General features: G+C 41.6%; 1 protein-coding gene across 1 annotated transcript; it reads right to left on the bottom strand.

The window, feature by feature from the left end:
* Window positions 1-1,060: 1,060 nt before the first annotated feature.
* GDPD3 (glycerophosphodiester phosphodiesterase domain containing 3) lies at window positions 1,061-16,714 on the bottom strand. Its single transcript, XM_039330470.1, has 10 exons — window positions 16,250-16,714; window positions 15,882-15,924; window positions 15,652-15,787; window positions 14,862-14,907; window positions 14,617-14,735; window positions 12,316-12,405; window positions 11,093-11,226; window positions 5,556-5,615; window positions 5,206-5,257; window positions 1,061-1,565 (listed from the first exon to the last, which is right to left on the bottom strand). The coding sequence occupies exons 1-10, from the start codon at window positions 16,389-16,391 to the stop codon at window positions 1,428-1,430; spliced, it is 960 nt and encodes a 319-aa protein (XP_039186404.1). The 5' UTR covers window positions 16,392-16,714; the 3' UTR covers window positions 1,061-1,427.
* Window positions 16,715-21,106: the final 4,392 nt, after the last annotated feature.

The raw sequence follows: 21,106 nt of genomic DNA, 5'->3' as shown, positions 1-21,106 counted from the left end.
AGTGTTGGAACATTCTACTACTTCTAGAGGCAGGTTGTTCCACTGGTTAATTGTTCTAACTGTCAGAAAGTTTCTCCTTAGTTCTAAGTTGCTTCTCTCCTTGATTAGTTTCCATCCGTTGCTTCTTGTCCTGCCCTCAGGGGCTTTGGAGAATAGCTTGACTCCCTCTTCTTTGTGGCAGCCCCTGAGATATTGGAACACTGCCATCATGTCCCCCCTTGTCCTTCTCTTCGTTAAACTAGACATACCCAATTCCAGCAGCCTTTCCTTATATGCTTTGGCCTCCAGCATCTTTGTTGCTCTTCTCTGTACTCTTTCTAGAGTCTCAACATCTTTTTTAAATCGTGGTGACCAAAACTGGATGCAGTATTCCAAGTGTGGCCTTACCAAGGCATTGAAGAGTGGTATTAATACTTCACGTGATCGTGATTCTATCCCCCAATCTCACAAGACATAAAAAGATGATAAACATACTAAAGGAAAAAGAAACAAGGGGGTGATAATGATGATTTCACATACTTTTGGTCCTGAAATCACCCTCCCTATTCCCTTCAGCTGTTTATTTATTAGATTTTTATCCCATATTTATTACTTTATGATAATTCAAGGCAGTGAACCTACTTAATACTCCTGCCTCCTATTTTCCCTATGACAACAGCCCTGTAAAGTGGTTTGGGGTGAGAGAGTGACTGGCCCAAAGTCATCCAGCTAGCTTTCATGCCTAAAGCAGGACTAGAACTCACAATCTCTTGATGATTGGCCAAAAGTCACCCATTCGGCTTTCATCTAAGGTGAGACTACAACTCACAGTCTCCTGGTTTCTAGTCCAGCATCTTAACCACTACACCAGGGGTCTTCAAACTTGGTCCTTTTATGACTTGTGGACTCCAACTCCCAGAATTCCTCGGCCAGGCAGTACCTGGCTGAGGAATTTTGGGAGTTGAAGTCCACAAGTCATAAAAGGGCCAAGTTTGAAGACCCCTGCATTACACCAAACTAATGTTGTGGCCTATTTATTACAAAGGAAGCACTCCCCTCACAAGAAAAAGAAAGTTGATCATTCTTTACCAAGTGCTTTTTTACTTTTATTTGTTTTGCTGAGTGTTAATAAGAGAATTGTCCTCCTCCTTTGCCTTTTTCTACTGATTATTCAGGAGACGAATAATGAAAATATCAGTGTTCTACAAGCAGGATTGTAGCAAAACAATAGCCTCGCATTATCTTCAGTCCCTTGCTTTAGTATGTAATATGTTAGTCAGCTACTGAAAATGCCCCACACCAGTAAGAAAATTGTGTAATTTTTTCCAAAATTACAGCGTACACAGGTAAAATACACTTTGAGTTTCCTATCTTTTACATTCATCTCCTTTTTCTCTTTCCATTCCTCACCAGAAATGTCAACGATGATTCTAGAATAGCGTAACAATTTATGCAAGGGAAGGTGGCGGCGGGTGAGCATTCAGGTAATGTCGAAGGAGAGTTGGATAGTCAGTCATGATTCCGGAGACTCCATAGCTAAAGGCTTCTTCAAAATCTTTTTCTTCATTCAAAACCCAAAGAAGAACCTAAATAGAAAGAGGAAAAGGGGAAAATGCAATCACAGAATGCAAGCCCTGGAAATAAAACGACAAAAGCCAAGGCAGTAGCAAGAATAAGAGGTGCCTTTGCTGCAATCTCCAAATTTCTGGAGCAACTCTTGAATACCATCGATATTGACAAAATCACCATTGGTCAATTGCATGGGGCAGCTTTACTTGGAAGATCCTGCGCTGAGGCTTTTAACGCCACCAAACAACTGTAATACAGATAGGCCTCGAATTTACAACAGTTCATTTAGTGACCATTCGAAGTTACAACGGCAGTGGAAAAGTGATTTATGACCGTTTTTCACACATACGACCATTGCAGCGTCCCTATGGTCATGTGATCAAAATTCAGACGCTTGGCAACTGACCACTGCCGTATCACGTGATCCCCTTTTGTGACCTGGCAAGCAACGGGGAAGCCAGATTCACTTAACAGCCTTGTTACTAACTTAACAACTGCAATAATCCACTTAATAACTGTGGCAAGAAAGATTGTAAAATGGGGCAAAACTCATTTAACAAATGTCTCATTTGACAACAGAAATTTTGGACTCAATTATTGTTAAGTCAAGGACTACCTGTATCTGCCTATCCTAGGTTCTTGCCAAATCCAGTCTAAACATCTGGCTGACTCTGCAACCAACCATAATAATAACGCAGCTAGTCCTTGAGTTACGATCACAATTGGGACCACAATTTCTCTTGTTCAGCCAGACAGTTGTTAAGGGAATTGCGCCCGGTTTTTGCCACGATTGTTAACCAAATTACTGCAGTTGTTAATTGAATCCTGTCATCATTAAGCAGTTTCCCCCTTTGACTTTCCTTGTCAGAAGCCACTTGGGAAGGTCACACGTGGCAATCACATGACCTCAGGATGCCTGCCACCACTGCAAATACATGCCAGTTGCTAAGCACCTGAATTTTAATCATATGATTGTGGGGATCCTGCAACAGTCATAAGTGATGACTGGATCGGTAATTTTTTTCAGTGCCGTTGTAACTTTGAACAGTCACTATATGCTTGTAAGTCAAGGACTGCCTTTATATAAAAGGCCACGCTTCTTGAATCCACAAATATGATATGCCGGTACATTATGAAATCCTAGGTTCTCGGTGCATATGAAGGCCAACAACATCAGCTAAAAAACTGACAGCTGTGACAGCTGCAGAACTTGGGTTTGGCTAGTCTAAAGAAAAGAAGGACCAGGGGTGTCATGATAGCAGTGTTCCAGTATCTGAGGGGCTGCCACAAGGCAGAGGGGGCCAGGTTGTTCATCAAAGCATCAGAGGGCAGGACAAGAAACAATGGATGGAAACTGACCAAAGAGAAAAGCAACCTGGAATTAAGGAATAACTTCCTAACAGTGAGGATAATTAACCAGTGGAACAGCTTACCCTCAGAAATCGTGAGTGCTCCATCACTGGAGGTTTTTAAGAAGAGACTAGACAGTCACTTGTCTGAAAGGGTATAAGTTCTCCTGCTCGAGCAGGGGGCTGGATTAGAAGACCTCCAAGGTCCCTTCCAGATTCTATTCTATTCTATTCTGGTCTATTCTATTCTAGTCTAGTCTAGTCTAGTCTGTATATAGTAATAATGTAGAATCTTCAGAGAACTGTCTGAAACCAGATTTCCCTTGTAAAAGTCTATTATTTATATATACAATTATTTCCCCTGCAGTCCAAGTGCAAAGCATCTTGTCGCTGAAGGGAAGAAGAATAATCTTTACTTCTGCTGCCATCTTCACCTTAGCAACAAGCAGCAGAAAAAGTCTTGTGATTGGTTATTTGAAATAAACCATGCAAAGTATGTCATAGGCACAGGGGAAACTAGAAAAGAGTAGAGGGATGTTTTTTAAACTTGGCAACTTTAAGATGTATGAACTTCAACTCCCAGAATGGCTGGGGACTTCTGGGAGTTGAAATCCACACATTTTAAAAGTTGCCAAGTTTAAAAGATACTGGTGTAGAGGGTGTTAGAGGTAGGACGCCTCTAACTTGGAATTTGGAAAGGTGAAGTTTTTAATGTGGTTAGAAATTCCACATTATTACAATTTCCCACAATTTAATCTTCAATTAAAAGAGGATAGCCAAGCTTTTAGGACTGGAACTTACGTTTGACATTTTGATATTATATTATGAACATTCCTATAAAAATGATTATGGAAAACTGGGAAGTTGGTTCTTCCTCATCTTTTCTTACAGCGTTGGTGAAAATACAAATGTGCTTTTCTTAGAAAAAAAAGATTGTGTTTGAGAATTCAGACTGGCTTCTAGCATGCAAGCTTCAAAACATACATATAGAAATGATCAGGCAAGATATGGAGATTTCTGTGGACATACCACATTCATGGATCTACATGGAGTAGAAGTAATCTTTGATTTATGACCGCAATTGAGCCCAAAATTTCTGTTGCTAAGCAAGACAGTTAAACGAGTTTTGCCCATTTTACAACCTTTCTTGCCATAGTTGTTAAGTGAATCATTGCAGTTGTTAAGTTAGTAACACAATTGTTAAGTGAATCTTGCTTCCCCATTGAGTTTTCTTATCAGAAGATTGCAGAAGGCGATTATATGACCCCAGAACACTGCAACCGTCATAAATATGAACACTACAGTTGCCTGAATTTTGCTTACATGACCACAGGGATGCAGCAATGGTTGTAAGTATGAAAAATGGTCATAAGTCACTTTTTTCAGTGCTGTTGTAACTTTGAGTGGTCACTAAACAAATGGCTGTAAGTCAAGGACTATCTGTACTCAGAAGCTAAAACATGTACCACTGCCAGGTCAATAGCATTTTTTTTTTTGTAATTGTTCCAACTCAGGTCTTAATTCAGGCTCAGCCACTCATGTCTTGGTCATCTTGCGCTTGGACTACTGCAACCCACTCTGCTTGGTGCTACCCTTGAAGAGTATTCGGGAGCTATAGCTGGCACAAAATGCAGCAACACAAACAGTTTTAGGAGTCCCTAGAGTGGCCCATGTTACATCACTGCTACACGAACTGCATTGGTTGCTTCCAGTATTGTTCAAGGTGTTAGTCATTACCTTTAAAGCCCCCTGTAGGGCACGGTCCAGGTTATCTGAAAAACAGTCTCACCCTGTTTGGCCCTCCCTACTTAGTTCAGCAGGAGGGGCATGCTCTGGATTCCGTTGGCCAAGGAATTGTAGCTGGTGAGATCCAATGGAAAATCCTTTCTGCTCTGACTCCTGCCCTTTGGAACGTCATGCCACTTGAGGTGAGATCTGCTCTCGCCCTCTTGGCCTTCCGAAGGAACCTGACTTTGCCAACTGGCCTGGGCCCCAATGGGAGGTGGTCTCATTTTAAGGTGGCTAGTGGACTATTAGAAGATCCCAACTCCACCCGGAGTATGCATTTCATTTTATTTACTTTTGTTTACTTAGTGTTAGTGATGCCCAAAGTTTTGCTCTTTTGATGTTTTAATTGCTTATATCGATGTTTATAACCTTTTAAGCCACCCAGAATTGCTTAATAGTGAGATGAGCGGCATATACATTTAATAATAAATGAATAAATAAATAATAATTCTGATCATCCCCAGGAGTAGAGACTAGGCTGCCACCCAAAAGTCTGATTTCTTAGTTTTCCCCAACATACTTGTATTCCTCTGTCTTCCAGATGTTTGAACAGCTGTTTATGCATTACCACCCTGTTGGGAAAGGAAAAAAATAGCAATACAAAAGGTTTAGGTGTAACCACTCTGCTTTATCTATTGTAGATCCCAGCAGAAAAAGGGAAAACAGCTAAATATGAGAAAAATCATAGTCTCACTTGGGGAGAGAGGGGTTATTTTTCTGATATTTATTGTCTCTAGCAGGGAAACAGCTGGTTTGGGTTATGGGCTTCATTAAGACCCCCCTGCGGGGAAAGGAGAGGAGAAGGTGATGAAGGAAAGGAATACTTAATAAGAACGAAAACAATTAAAACCACGGCTCTGTGTCACTCACTTGGTGGTCAATTTTGCCAGTAGTGATCCAAGTCTTCCCTTTTTCACTGGAAAATAAGTCCTAGGATTAAAAACAAAACAAAAAGGTGACAAAATTAACAAGCTCCTGAGAACTGCTGGTTTCCTGCTGTTCCTCCTCTAAAATATTGGATCCCACACTTTTCCCAAAGAACCCATGAATTACAAAACATAGGACAAATGCATCTGGTCCTTGACAGGCAAAACTCTTAGAATAATTTTTACACACCTGCCCTGTTTTTCTTCACAACTAAACTTCTACAGAACATGAAAGAGAACATGTGAGGAAGGTCGGCTTAACTTTATCCTGTCCAATTAACTTAGGTGTTAGTCACATTGTAGGGGGAAACCCCCAGGCTGTGAGATCTGATGTAACTGAATGCCTTGTGCATTGAGGTTCTTTGTTAAACTGCACCCAGTTAGATGGATTCAGATTCAAGACAGACACAGAAACATTGGGCCCTGGACAGGTGGTTTTCTTACGTCTCCCTATAAGAGTGGGGGAGATGTTTTATTTGGTTAAAAACAAAATGATACATGAATACTTCCTCTATTCTATTCTATTGTTAACCCTATACTATTCCTAAGGTAATGACTATTGCAATATATTATTACTCCTCAATTACTGTTACTATTTATACCATTAGAAATTATTCTAAGAGAGCCATTTAGCATAGTGGTTAAGGCATTAGGCTCGATACCAGGAGACTGGGATTTCTAGTCCCGCCTTAGGCACAAAACCGGTTGGGTCACCTTGGGCCAGTCACTTTCTCTCAGCCCTAGGGAAGGAGTCTGTAATAAACCACTTCTGAAAAACCTGGCCAAGAAAACAGCAATCTCTGAGAATCAGACAAGATTGAATGAAAAACAAACGAACATTGTTTTGCTACAATTTCCTATACAACTTGTCCTCTCTTGATGTGATGGAATGTGTACCTGCAGGAACAAACAGTGGGACTTTTGGCTTTGAGGGTGAAGGTTCGTTCTCTGAGGTTGTGGGCGCGTTCCCAAATGTTTCATTACCAAGCTAGGTACCGTATATTCTGGTGTACAAGACGACTTTCTAAGCCCTGAAAATCTTCTCAAAAGTCAGGGGTCGTCTTATACGCTGGAATATATGGGTAGCTGTTCTCTGAATTTAAAACCAATCTGCCCCCTAGTGGCCAGCCCTAATTTTTTTTACAGAAATAAGCACTAACAGGTCAAAGCTTTCTAGCAGCAAAGGAATGGAGCTCCTATTGTGCTCATCTATAAACAGAAATTCAATATTGTACTGTATTTTCTGGCATATAAGATGACTTTCTAAACCCTGAAAATCTTCTCAAAAGTTGGGGATCGTCTTATACGCCCAGTCGCCTTATACGCCGGAATATACGGTAACCTCTTCAGCGGCGTTCAGGCGAAGCTCAGAGAACAAACCTTTACCCTCATATTTTAAATATTTAAATGTGATTGGTTTTAAGAAAATTACAATGGATTGAAAAAAAATGTTTTGAATAAGAGTTAAAAGACCAGATGACTAGATTTATAAAATGGAATATTTAAAGATTAAATATATTCTTAGTTATGGTAAAAAAGAATGGAAAAACGTTGGAAATAAATATGTATTAGCTTAGGGCAGGGGTAGGCAACCTTGGCTCTTTTATGACTCGTGGACTTCAAGTCCCAGAATTCCTCAGCCAGCCATGTTGAAGAAAAAGGGAGAGGTTTCCAAGCTGAGCCATACTGGCTCAGGAATTCTGGGAATTGAAGTCCACAAGTCATAAAAGAGCCAAGGTTGCCTATCCCTGGCTTACCTGGACTTTCAGTAGTATACTATCTTTTTATCCCTCTTTACTCTTGTTCTTTTTTTTTCTTTTTTTAGTCTTATTTATTCCTTAAGTAAGGTAAAAGTTATGGAATGGTTTACATGACAAAAAATAGAATCAAGTATTTAAATGTAATTAACGTTGAGAAAATCTTAACCAGTAAGAATGTCTCAAATATTGTGGGAAAAACAAATGTAAACAAGAATTGTAAATGGGATCTATGATGAGGCAACCAGAATGACAAGATAGAAAAGAAATTACATTGATGTGATTATTATTTGCGGAAATATTAGAAAAAAAACTATAATGTTAGCTATCAAAACAATAAGAACTGGATTAATTTAAGATTGGTAAAAGAGAACATTATGGGAAGAGGAAATCAAGTAAAGCTATTATGTGGATTATAGATCATAGAAACCAATGGTTAGTGAATGTTTTTTAAATGCAAACCCAGACAACACACTGTTTATCAAATATTAAGGTGACCATTTTAAAAAATTAATAAAATATATTATATATATAAAAAAACCCTTCACCCTCATCCTACACCCGAGCCACAGATATTCTCCACAACTATTGCAAAGTTTGGGCTTTCTTAGAAAAATGCTCAGATTAAGAGGCTGCGTCCTCTTTTCTCTCTGGGAAAACTCTACTTGGTCCAAAGTCTCCTTCTCTGCTGCTCCAGGTACACATTATTCCATCACACTAATGACCATTCATTTGGTGACTGTTCAAAGTTACAACTGAGCTGGAAAAAAAAAAGCATCTTACGGCTGCCCTTGAACTTACAGCCATCTCCCCAACCCCATAGTCAGTCACATGATTGTGATTGGGATGCTTGACAATCATAGGACAACTTTCTGTGACCTTCCATCCAGCTTCCAAAATGCAAAGTGAGTGGGGAAGCTGGCAGGGAAGATCACAAGTTGCAGTCATGTGATGACTTATTTAACAACCACGGGTTCATTTAATGACCATGGTAAAAAAAAAGAGGTAGAACTGAGTATTTTCTTGTGAGATCTCACTTAATTATTGCAACACTTAATGATGGACTTTCTGGTTTTTGTAGTGATAAGTTGAGGTCTACCTGTATACAGCAGCTGGCTGGGGAATTCTGGGAGTTGAAGTCCACACATCTTAAAGTTGCCAAGATTGGGAACCCCTGCTGTATACTGTCCTCGACACTATTACTACTATGCATTAACATTTCTTCCTTAAGCCTGCTCTGTCTTAAGTTGCCTCTGAGATTTCTTCTTTTTTTCCTGTTAATGGCTGCATGTAGAGCTCTTGCCGTTCTTTTTTATATTGTGCTTTGTGATGCTGCAGTTGCTATACTTCCCTTTTGCACTTTCTGCTCCTGAAGGAAAACACCTTCTTTTGTTTGGCTGCTCTACTAATTGCTGGAGGCTGCAGAGCTGCAAAAGAGCATCTCCTCCATTCTCCTCCCACCGCTGTGTTAAAGGTTGCAGCTTTTATTGGCAACTCTGTTGTGTTGATGCTGGATAGAAGACTCCGATGGGAGAAGAAGATGCCTGCAATTTTGCTAAGCAGCTTTTCTTCCATACCTGCCTCCATCATTTTTTTTTTCAGAATTCCTTTTAGATATTGGAACATCAAAGAGAGTCAGAAAATTCCACTTGAAGTCTTGGGAATTATTTGCTTTTGTGGTTTGTTTTTCGCATTTTAATACTTCCTGCTTCTCAAAGAGTCAACATTATGCTTTCTAAAAAAAAAAAAAAAATTCCAGTCCTTTCTTGCTATGCTTCACAGCAATTGCCTCTGAAGCAAAAGATCCCATGTAGTTGTCATCCTTCTGTTGATGTTCAGTGAAATGTTTACTGGTTCTAGGAGTGACAAGGGGAGAAGCTGTTTGAGAAGGGAGAAAAGAGTACTGTATTCATAATTCTAGAAGGGACCTTGGTCGTCTTCTAGTCCAACCCCCTGCTCAAGTAGAAGACCTTACACAATTTGAGACAAATGGCTATCCAGTCTCTTCTTAAAAACCTCCAATGATGGAACACCTACAACTTCTGAAAGCAAACTGTTCCACTGGTTAATTGTTCTCACTGTTAGGAAGTTTCTCCTTAGTTCCAGGTTGCTTTTCTCCTTGATTAGTTTCCATCCATTGTTTCTTGTCTTGCCTTCTGGTGCTTTGGAAAATGGGTTGACCGTTCTTTGTGGCAGCCCCTTAAATACTGGAATATTACTATCATGTCACTCCTAGTCCTTCTTTTCTTTAGACTAAACAAACTGTTTGTTTGTTTCCCATCTTTATTATTTTTTATAAATAACTGAAGGTCGGGAACATACCAATTACTCTTCCTAATTTTCTCCACAACAATAATCCTGTGAGGTGGGTTGGACTGAGAGAGATTGACTTTCCCAAAATCACTTAGCTGGCTTTCATTCCTAAAGCGGGACTAGAACTCATCGTCTATCGTATATGCTCAGGGTAGCATATAAAATGACAACTGGCAAAAGAAAAAAATATAATCAAATACAGGCAGCTTGCAGCTAGAAACAATTGATCCAGAAGGACTCCCCTCATCTCTTGACTGAATGCCTGGGAAAAGGCTGGTCTTCCTAGCCTTTCAGAAGATAGACTGGCAGGGCCATTTGGATCTTGGAAAAATGTTGTCCCATAGGAACAGCAATAGAACAGCAATAGAAAAGGCACATAGCTTGGGTCCCATCAGATGACATTGATTAATGGATGGGACCTGGCACATGTCAACCCTATCTGATTGTACATGTAGTCCTCAACTTATGACCACAATTGAGCCCAAAATTTCTGTTGTTCAGTGAGACATTTGTCAAGTGAGTTTTGCTCTATTTTACGACCTTTCTCACCACAATTGTTAAGTGATTCACTGCAGTTGATAAGCTAGTAATCCAGTTGTTAAATGAATCCGACTTCCTTCTTGGAAAGTCACCAAAGATGACCCCATGACCTTGGGACATAGCAACGATCATAACTATGAATCAGTTGCCAAGCATCTGAATTTTGATCACATGATCACGGGGATGCTGCAAAGGTGGCACTTGTGAAAAACAGTCGTAAGTCACATTTTTCAGTGCCATTCTAACTTTGAACTGTCACTAAATGAACTGTTGTAAGTCAACGACTGGCTGTATTGGATAAGCAGGAGCAGCTGGAGATAGGTTGTCTCATAAAAAACGCAAGCAAAGCCAGAGCAGAGGGTTTGAGAGGGCAGCCTTGGCTGTGGCTCACTGGAGCTGATAGACCAGGGGTAGGCAACCTTGGCTCTTTTATGACTCGTGGACTTCAACTCCCAGAATTCCTGAGCCAACCATGCTGAGGGGAAAAGGAGAGCTCAGCCATGCTGGCTCAGGAATTCTGGGGAATTGAAGTCCATGAGTCATAAAAGAGCCAAGGTTGCCTACCCCTGTGATAGGCCAATTAACCTCACTTCTCTGCTCTCCTCAGTTGAGAATTCTTGGATGCTGCTTAGCTGCTGGTCCTGCAGAAAGGCCATTGTGCGACATGGACACAAAATAACCCTCCCTTTTCTCAGAATTAGCATGCCAGAAAAGTGTTTCTCCAAAAGCTGGCACACGGCTCTATTTGAAGAGGGTGGGGAGCAAATGTGGCACGTGACTTCCAAAGCCTGATGATTACGGTAGATAGACGACCATGTTTCTAAGTCTGTATATTTTTCTGCCTGAATCCCATCCTTGTAGTGACTGTCACCTGTTTATGATTGAGGGCAGCACGAATTCAAAGAACGATTCCTTCAGAGGGTAGAAGGGCAGGAGTCCAAGATACCAGAGACAAAGCATGACGATGACTCTCTTCTTGGAGAAGATGTAGGGCATGTCTTTATTCTGGAGGATAAATAACATTTATTTTTATTTTAGACAGTGGGAGGATTGGTCATGCCTAGACTTCAGTCCTAGGAAGGTTTCTGCCCTTCATCCTACTGCCTTGTTTTCTAGCTCGCTGAACATCCAAATACCCCAAATAAAGGGGAAGATTCAGGGAAAACAACAATTCTTGCCCTGACTTGGCAAACACAACTGCTTAACACAGTCTTTCCATTTTGTTTGGTGGATGTAGGGAACTGCTGACTGATGCTTATGCAGAATTGGAAAAAGCAGGTGTAACAAGTTGGTCTACAAAGAAAGCATAAGGAGAGAAAGGAGGAAGGGAGGGGAGTTTTTAACCATGCTCTAATGCAGGGGTGTCAAACTGCCAACCCACGGGTCGGTTGCATCATGCCAAGGCCGTGCCCGTCCCAGCTCCAGCAATGCAAAAAAAGTCTCGATATACCACGACGTGTCACATGACGCGGTTTGACACCCGTGCTCTAATGTGTTACAAGTAATCCTCAACTTACAATTGGGACAGGAACCTCCCGTTGCTACATAAGGTGGTGTTAAGTGAGTTGTGCCTAATTTTATGACTCTTCTGCTGTGGTTGATAAGTGAATCACACACTTGTTAAGCAAATCAAGCTTCCCCTGTAGACTTTGCTTACCAGAGACTCTCATGACTCTGAAACACAGCAATGGTCATAAATACAGGCCAGTTGCCAAGCACCCGAATTTGTGACCGTGGAGATGCTGCAACAGTTATAGGTGTGAGGTAAGTGACTTTTTTCAGCATCACGGTAACTTGGTCACTAGACAAATGTTTGTAAGTCAAGGAGTACCTGTGTTAAGGAATACTTTATTTACTGCTGTCTGAAGAATTGAAAAAAAAACTTACATTATATTTATACAGCCTGAGGTTTTAAGCCAGGGGTCTTCAAACTTGGCGCTTTTATGACTTGTGGACTTCAACTCCCAGAATTCCTCAGCCAGCCATGAAGTCCACAAGTCATAAAAGGGCCAGGTTTGAAGACCCCTGCTTTAAGCAAAAAAGGGTTTGTAAACATAAAATGTAAAATTGGAGAAAAAGACATTTGATACGCACAGCTTTGCGGCATTTTTTAAGTGTTCCATCATGGATGGAGGCCCAGATGGTGATGTGGGAACGATGGTATGTCTGGACAAGATGTGCTACCTGTGTTCACAGGAAGAAGGCAAAATAACAATTATTCAGATAATGGATTCCTAGAAGGAATGTCAGTTTTAGTTGCAGAAGCACCAATCAGATGAATGGGAACGGAGTCTGAAGGCACCAATCAGGGGGTTTCTCTGTTGGGCATTGATTTGGGCAAAGGTAGTCTTACTCATTTTCCTACTATATTGTGGAGCTCTATAGACATTCAGCTTCTTCTAACACCTTGATGTGAACAGTGATATGAATACAGGTAGTCTTCAACTTACGACCACAATTGAGCCCAAAATTTATGTTGCTAAGTGAGAAATTTATTAAGGGAATTTTGTCCCATTTTATGACTTTTTTTGCCGTGTTTGTTAAGTGGATCACTGCAGTTGTTAAATTAGTGACAGGGCTGTTAAGTGAATCTGGTTTCCCCATTGACTTTGCTCGTTAGAAGGTTGCAAAAGGGGATCACACGACCCCAAGACACTGCAACCGTCGTAAGAATGAATCAGTTGTCCAGCATCCGGATGTAAATCATGTCACCCTGGGAATGCTGCAACTGCCATAACTGGGAAAAATGGTCATAAGTCATTTTTTTCAGTACCATTGTAACTTTGAACAGTCACTAAACAAACTGTTGTAAGTCAAGGACTACCAGTATGTAGGGCTCCCAATCCACCAGCCAGGACTGTGGCCATCTGTATTCTTGGCACAAGGATGACAACTTGAAGACCTTAGGACAGGGGTAGGCAACCTTGGCTCTTTTATGACTCGGGGACTTCAACTCCCAGAATTCCTGAGCCAGCATGGCTGATCCTACCCCTGTCTTAGGATAATTATAGCTCTCTTTATTATTTTACTGACTCTGAAGCTTCCAAGTTCATAGCACCATAAAATACAGGTAGTCATCAACTTTCAATGAGGACCTGAATGTCTGCCGAGATGCATTTTTAAGTGAGCCACACCCAATTTTACAACTTTTTTGCCACGATTGAGTGAATCACTGCAGTTGTTATGTGACTATATGCTTCCCCCATTGACACTGCTTGTTGGGAGCCATCTGAGAAGGTTGCAAATGGGATGATGTGACCCTTGGATGCTGCAACTATCATAAATACATGCCAGTTGCCAAGTGATCACAGGGATGCTACAAGGATTGTAAGGAGCGGGTCATAAATAACTTTTCTTCACAAGTTAGAACAAATGGTTATAAACTGAGGACTATATGTTGTTATATGGTCAAGAGGACATAAAAATGGTGGTTCTTTTGGTTCTGGTGACTCAGGCAGCCTGTGATATTCCTGATCCTAGCAAACTGAAAGCCTTATATAACAATAGTTATCTCTCCTTCCCCAGGAGAAGACTGACAATTCCTGCTATAAATTATGATTCTATAATTCAATGTTGTTTAGGAGAAAATGTGAATATTTCTTGAAACTATGTAAGCCTTTGATTACTTATTTCCTTTCCTCCATGACTGCTATTTTTATGTAAAATCCCAGATATGTTTTAAAACCCATTGAAAGTTCACTCCTGTAGCAAACTCCCCCCCCCAAATGATGAATCCAAATTTCTCAATAGATTTGAGCAGCCTCAGATGAAAGAGTTACAGTAACTGCAGAAATGAGACCTGGGAGGTCAACATCTTCCTGGATGTTCTATAATATATTCTTAGGAATGTGATTTTGAATTACAGGAATGAGAGAATAGAAATAGAAATAAGATAAGATAAGATGATAAGACAAGACAAGATAAGATAAGATAACCTTTATTATCATTTTTATACTGTGGGCACAATGGCACACATCAAAAATGAAATTTAATTGCCCGCTCTCAAAGTAAAACACATACATGACACAGACCTAGATAGAAATAGAAATAGAAATAGAATAGAATAGAATAGAATATTTTTTTATTGACCAAGTGTGATTAAGACACAAGGAATACCTCTACTATTATTATATTTTTTGTCTACTACAAAAATAGAAAGTGTCTTGTATCTTAATTGATAAGAGATTTTCAAGTTGAATATGGTTCTCTGTGTGGGAGAGACTGTTTTGGTGAATAACATAGCTTCATGTTGACAGGTATAAAAGTAAACATAGGTCTGCAAGAGAGATGTAGAGACTGGAAGGTGGACATTGGCCAAGATCTATACTTCATGCAAAATGGTGTTGGAGATGTTGGACAGGAAAGAAATTTGAATAACTCAGTTGGGTTTCTTACCTTATTAATGAGCTCATCATTATCCTCTTTAATTTCAATGTTAATCGGAACTGAAGGGAACTGCTCAAAAACCTCTTCCAAACGAGGAATCTGATGATCAGTGCCAGAGGAGAATCTCCCTGTTAGGAATGGTAGGTTGAGGGTAGCTACAAAGAACTGAGCATTTTTCTCAGGGACAAAGAGAATAAATGATTTGCTTTCTACCACAGCACATTTTCCCCAAAGCAACTCATAGTCCTACTCACCTGGAGAAAATGTCACCTCCAGAGAAGACTGATAATGTGGCAAATCCTAGGGGACACAACCAATGAGAGTGAGGAGTAAGAGTGGTTTTGGGAGAGATTTGCCATACAGTATGTATTGAAGGGAGGGAATGAAGAGCAGGTACTTCTAGAAGTTTGGGGAGAAGCTCTTTGGTTCTCTCCATAGAGCTAGGACCATTGTTCAAAGGGAGTAATATGGAAGTTATCTTGTTTCTGGAAAGTGTGTAAAGCCCTTGGGGTGTAGTGGTTGGAATGCTGAAATAGGAGTGATGAGGTCCACGTTAGATCCATTTGCAGGATATCAACACCTTCATCCAAATGCAGCCTTATTCTGTTGTGACCCAAGCTCACCTCTTTCATTACGTGCTTGCAATAGCGTGTTTCACTCTCAAAAGTGGTGAAGCTTGCATTGTGTTGGCACAATGGTGGTTTCATCAAGAATCATTTTATCATTACAATGGTGCCCAACCCGAACATAAATCCTCTCCCAGTCATACATTTCACGAGGTGACTTTGGGCGAATCACACACTCTCCACCCAACCTAGCTCAATGGGATTTTTTTTTTTTAAAAAAAAAAGTGTTAACAATGGAGGGTGCTATCTATTCCACCTTGAATTTCTGGAGGAAAGGCAGGACTCATATCTAATGACTTAATAATGGGAAACAGCCTGGAAACATTACATACATTGTCTTAAAATCTGTCATAGAAGGGAAATGAATAACACCCCAAAGCCAGAGCATGTGGGGGACCAAGGATCTAGAGACGCTCACCTTATAGTATGTGAGGCTGATATCAATGTTGTGCCCTGTCTGGCGTTTCAGATTTTCATCATGGGACACAACCACAATCCCATCTTTGGTTATGTGGCAATCGAGTTCAAGCAGGTTTGTCCCCTGGCTCAGTGCACTGGGAAGATGCAAAGATTGGCAAGAGAAGTTGAAGGGCAGGATTAGTGCACAAGAAGGGCAAGTTGAGGTAGAGTGGAGATTGAATTACTCACTTTTTAAAGGCGCCCAAAGTGTTCTCGATCTGCTCTCCAGCACCTGAAGAGGAAATCAGATTCCAAGAAATTTTATCTTAGGCAGTCTGCCTCCCTGGAATATCAAACCCCGTTCTACTTTGGGCTTTAGGAATGTGGCTTTACAAGTCTAGAGACTACTGTGGAGGAGGAAGAAATGCAAAAATCCCACCTGCCCACTTCTCAAGAGGAGAAGCAGAGGCAGGAGTCTCACAACTTATTGCCTTTTCTATCTGCTTCCCTCTTTCATCCTTGACTTGCAGCTGAGGTGGACATGCTGGCCTTTCCAGCCTCCCTCTAGTCTAGGTGCCCCCAAAGCCACTCCATCCAATTTACATCACACAACTTACCACCCCTGTGGGAGACATGCAAGCATCGAACAGGAAACCTGTGCGGTTTGTGAAGGAGATGTGGCTTCTTCCGAAGACAGTGAGATACCAGCGCATAGATTCCCAAGGCAGGTAGCCCAAAGAGGAGCATGTTGCAGCTCATTGTGGTACGTGGCGACGAGGAAGCAGGTGGCTAGTATTTCTGAGCTTGGTAAATTAAAGCAAGGAGCAGCAACCAGGAACTAGGATACAGATTCTCTGGAATGAGAAGTGTTCCTGGTTTTCTCAGCAAAAAAAGTAGGGATTAGGTCATCTGCGGAGAGCCTGGTAAAACTCGGTGGGTGAAATCAGGTAGATTGGAATTCCTGATTTGCTGGTTCTATGAATCTTGACTGCTGTAGGTAAGCAAGCCAGTGAAATTTCTGAAGGACAGGAGTAGGAAGAAAAGGGTGTGTAGAAGCAGAGGGCAGAAACTTAACCCTCCCCTTTGCTACCAGCACCTGCCCATCATGACTTTTTACCTATTGTTTACCTATATGTATATGTAGACATGTCACATGGTCATAAATGGGCACACATGGTTCGGCCCCTCCCAGCCTTCTGCCAAGCTGTATATGTTATCATTTTGCCACACCCGTTGGGGGAAAAAAAGCTGCTTTCTTGGCAGGAGAATCAAGACAGGAGTAGGCCTACTTGCTTCTACCTTCTGTACCCTCAAGAATGAGACTCCACTTTCAGATCTGGACACTTGTCTCCTTCATCACCGCACACACCTGGAGACCTCTGGAAGCCACACTTCCCATCAAGCCAGCAGATCCCATCTCCATGGTTACATAAACAAAGGAGAATTGATTTGTGGCCTGTAGAAAGTTCCCTTCCAATGGCAATATACTTGCTTCAGAAAAGGGATTGGTTTATTTCTTGGGACAGCTGTAGAGTAAGAAAGCACAATATTTTCACCATATCTACTGTGGTCCCCTTTGTGGTTAACTGATGGGATTTGTGTGTTTTAAAAACTCTTCGTGTTAAGAACTGTTTTCAATTTTTCCTAAGTCAGAGAACCTAGATCCCATTGCTTGTAAAAACAAAATGCTCACACTATCCCCTAAAGCAGGGATCTGCAACCTTGACAACTTTAAGACTTGTGGACTTCAGCTCCCAGAATTCCTCAGCCAGGTTGCAGACCCCTGCCCTAAAGGGCATTCATAGCTTTATACAGGCAGTCCTCCACTTAAAACAGTTCATTTAGTGACCGTTCAAAGTTACAATGGCACTGAAAAAAGTGACATGATGATTTTTCACACTTACGACCACTGCAGCATCCCCATGGTCACATGATCAAAATTCAGATGCTTGGCAACTGGTTCGTATTTGTGACAGTTGCAGCGTCCTGAGGTCATGTGATCACTTTTTGCACCTTCTGACAAATGAAGTCAATGGGGAATCCAGATTCACTTAACAACCGTGTTACTAACTAAATAACTGCAGTGCTTCATCTTAACTGTGACAAGAAAGATTGTAAAATGGGGCAAAATTCACTTAACAAATGTCTCGCTTAGCAACACAAATTTTGGGTTCAGTCCTGGTCGTAGGTTGTGGACTGCATGTATTTTAAATTGCATTAATCATTTATGGTAAATGTTAAGGGCTTAATTAAATGTTCAGTGATGTACCTGGTGCCCCACTTAGATTGCTAGTGAAAGACTTTTTAATGGGCATCTCATATGACCTCACAACATTTTTTTTTTGAGGTACTTTCCTCTTTGTTCTCTATCTTATGCCAGGGGTAGTCTTAATATGTCCATAGCAATTTGGGCATTGAAGTGTTGTTTTCCCTCTTTAAACTTTTTGCCATGGGTATAGCATATTAGAGCAATATTTCTCAGTCTTGACAAATGTGCTAGCAAGGGAATTCTGGGAGTTGAAGTCCACACATCTTAAAATTGCCAGAATTGAGGGTTACTGAGGATGTAACAGGCCCTGCCCCTCTTAAGTACTAGAGCAGGGGGTCTTCAAACTTGGCCTTTTAATGACTTGTGGACTTCAGCTTCCAGAATTCTTCAGTCAGGCATGCTGGCTGAGGAATTCTGGGAGTTGAAGTCCACGAGTCATAAAAGGGCCAAGTTTGAAGACCCCTGTACTAGAGTGAGCATGCCTATGATCGTTTGATTCCCTGTTTGGCTTGGATAGAAAGTGACAATGTAATCTTGGTTTTGACAAATGGAAATCTTGGCTTATGGGTCACTGGTGTTGCAGGTGAACCTTAGCATTTTAAAATGAAGGCTGAGCACTCTTTGGAAGCTCTTTTAAAATGAGGGCTGAGCACTCTTTGGAAGGAAGCTATATCTATTATTAAAAGGTCCTGTGGGTTCTTAATTCTGTATGGTTCACTCAGACAGTGCTGGATTCATTAGGATTTCCTGCCATTTCAGGTGAATCAGCAGTGGAATAGCATAAAGGTAGTTCTTGACTTACCACCACCCATCTAGTAATCATCTGAAGTTACAACAGCACTGAAAAAAATGACTTATGACCATTTTTTCACACTTATGACAGTTGCAGCATCCCCATGATCATGTGATCAAAATTTGGATGCGTGGCAACTGATTTGTATTTATGATGGTTGCATTGTCCTGGGATCATGTGATCACCCTTTGCAACCTTTTGACAAGCAAAGCCAATGGGGAGGCCAGATTTACATCACAACTGTGTTACTAACTTAGCAATTACAGGGATTCACTTAACAACTATGGCGAGAAAAGTCGTAAAATGGGGCAAAATTCACTTAACAAATGTTTTGTTTAGCTACAGAAACATTTGGCTCAACTTTGGTCATAAGTCAAGGACAACTGTATTGTGTCTCCCAACTTTTCATGAAACCTTTCCAGCCATGATAAAAATAGACCAGCCTTCATCAAGTAACTTTTGGAAGAACAAGATGCTGCAATGACCTGTGGCTGGACGCTCCAGGTATTTATTTTTTTTACGTTGATTATTTTTATTCAGTCCAGTCTGCTGCAAAACTAGCTTATGGGCAGATACAGCATTAATTGTCCGTGTTTCTTTTTATATTCTATTCGCTTAAGGGAGTAGGTGGGCAAGATATAAATGACAAAACTAAATAAATGGAAAATAGGTGCCCTCTTTCAAAAGTATAAATAACCAGAAGATGTGAAAGATCTTATTAAAAAGGGCTAATCCAGTTAAAAATAATGAATCACAGTAATTAAGGTCTACTGAAACATAAACAGTCTGATGGAGCCCAAAGAGCACATTATTAGTAGTAAAGAATATTTAAAAAAATATTACAGAATACAGAATAACATACCGTAGTTGGAAGGAACTTTGGACTTCTAGTCCAACCATTTGCTCATTTCAGACAAAAGATTGTCCAATCTTTTCTTAAAATCTTCCAGTGTTGGAGCGTTCACAGAATATTATTTCTTTGAATTATCATTATCGTGTTTTGTGGGTTCTCTGGATGAATGTCCATCCATTGTTCACCAGCACTGAAAAGGGAACTCTGCTTGCCATTGATCATTTTCTCTCACCCAGTGTTTATCATCCTTGGCAGCTTGAAGATGGCTGGACTTTCAAGCTGGGGAATTCTGGGAGTTGAAATCCACGCATCTTCAAGTTGCCAAGGTTGAAAAAAGACTGCTCCAATCTGATACCCTTCAGGCAGGTTGACATACAACTGTCATTGCTGCCAGTCAGGTCTCGTATTGACTGTTGAAAAGGCTGTTTTCAGTAATTAGTTACATTTTTTTCTGAATTATCTCTCAGGGTTAGGCTAGATTCTTCCTCATGAGATTTCCTAGGCCCTGAGGTTCCCAAGTGTTATGTCCCGAGCCTTGCAAACGGCTCGGGCGTTTGCAGGCAGTCCCGGGCAGGTGCAAAGCTGCCCGGGACCAGACAGGCTGTCGCCAGCGCCGTGCGCATGCGCGGGTGCTGGCGCGGGAAAAGTCACCCATTTACCCGGGAGTTGCCTATATAAGAGGCTGCGAGGCGTTTGGGCGAGGCTGAAGCCATCTTTCTGTAAGCTGAACGCTGAATGGGCTAGTGCGGGCATGAGATTTCCTAGGCCCTGAGGTTCCCAAGTGTTATGTCCCGACAGGCCGGGCAAACGGCTCGGGCGTTTGCAGGCAGTCCCGGGCAGGTGCAAAGCTGCCCGGGACCAGACAGGCTGTCGCCAGCGCCGTGCGCATGCGCGGGTGCTGGCGCAGGAAAAGTAACCCATTTACCCGGGAGTTGCCTATATAAGAGGCTGCAAGGCGTTTGGGCGAGGCTGAAGCCATCTTCCTGTAAGCTGAACGCTGAATAAAAGAAACTGAGAACTCCAGCTGCTTCTCGTGTCTGTTTCCCGCCACGGACTCAACACTGGCGACTAAGGTGGGATGCCTTGCACTACCTGGAAAAGAAGAAGTGTAAGCTTACCCAAGGAGTCCTGAGCGGCGGAAGAGGAGCGGCGTCGACTCGGCAGCTGCCCGCCAATCCGGTGCGCATTCGGGGATAGGCTGGCTGATAGACCCGTCTCCTGAAGATCCGAAGATGGCGAAAATCGGAAGGCTTTCGGAATTCGACGTCTCACATCCAGAGCGGTGGGAGTCCTACGTATCCAGAATGGAGAACTACTTCAAGGCAAACCAAGTGAGGGAAGATAGCTTGAAGGCGGCCACCCTGCTTTGCGTTTGCGGCCAAGACGCCTTCGAAATTGCAGAAAACCTTGCAGCACCTGTCCCAGTAGAGTCTGTAAGCTACGCAGACCTGAAGAAGCTGCTGAAGGAGCACTTCCACCCCAAGGTGTCCGTTATCTCATGCGCCACACCTTCGAACAAAGGGATCAACGGTCCGGTGAGTCAGCCAAGGAATACATCG

Source organism: Crotalus tigris, unplaced genomic scaffold (assembly GCF_016545835.1).
Source record: "Crotalus tigris isolate CLP2741 ecotype Arizona unplaced genomic scaffold, ASM1654583v1 scf7180000024427.8105951120:4207309, whole genome shotgun sequence".
NCBI classification, from domain to species: Eukaryota; Metazoa; Chordata; class Lepidosauria; order Squamata; family Viperidae; genus Crotalus; species Crotalus tigris.
The sequence above is the reverse complement of the archived record's forward strand: the minus strand, read 5'-3'. Positions and strand labels throughout refer to the sequence as shown.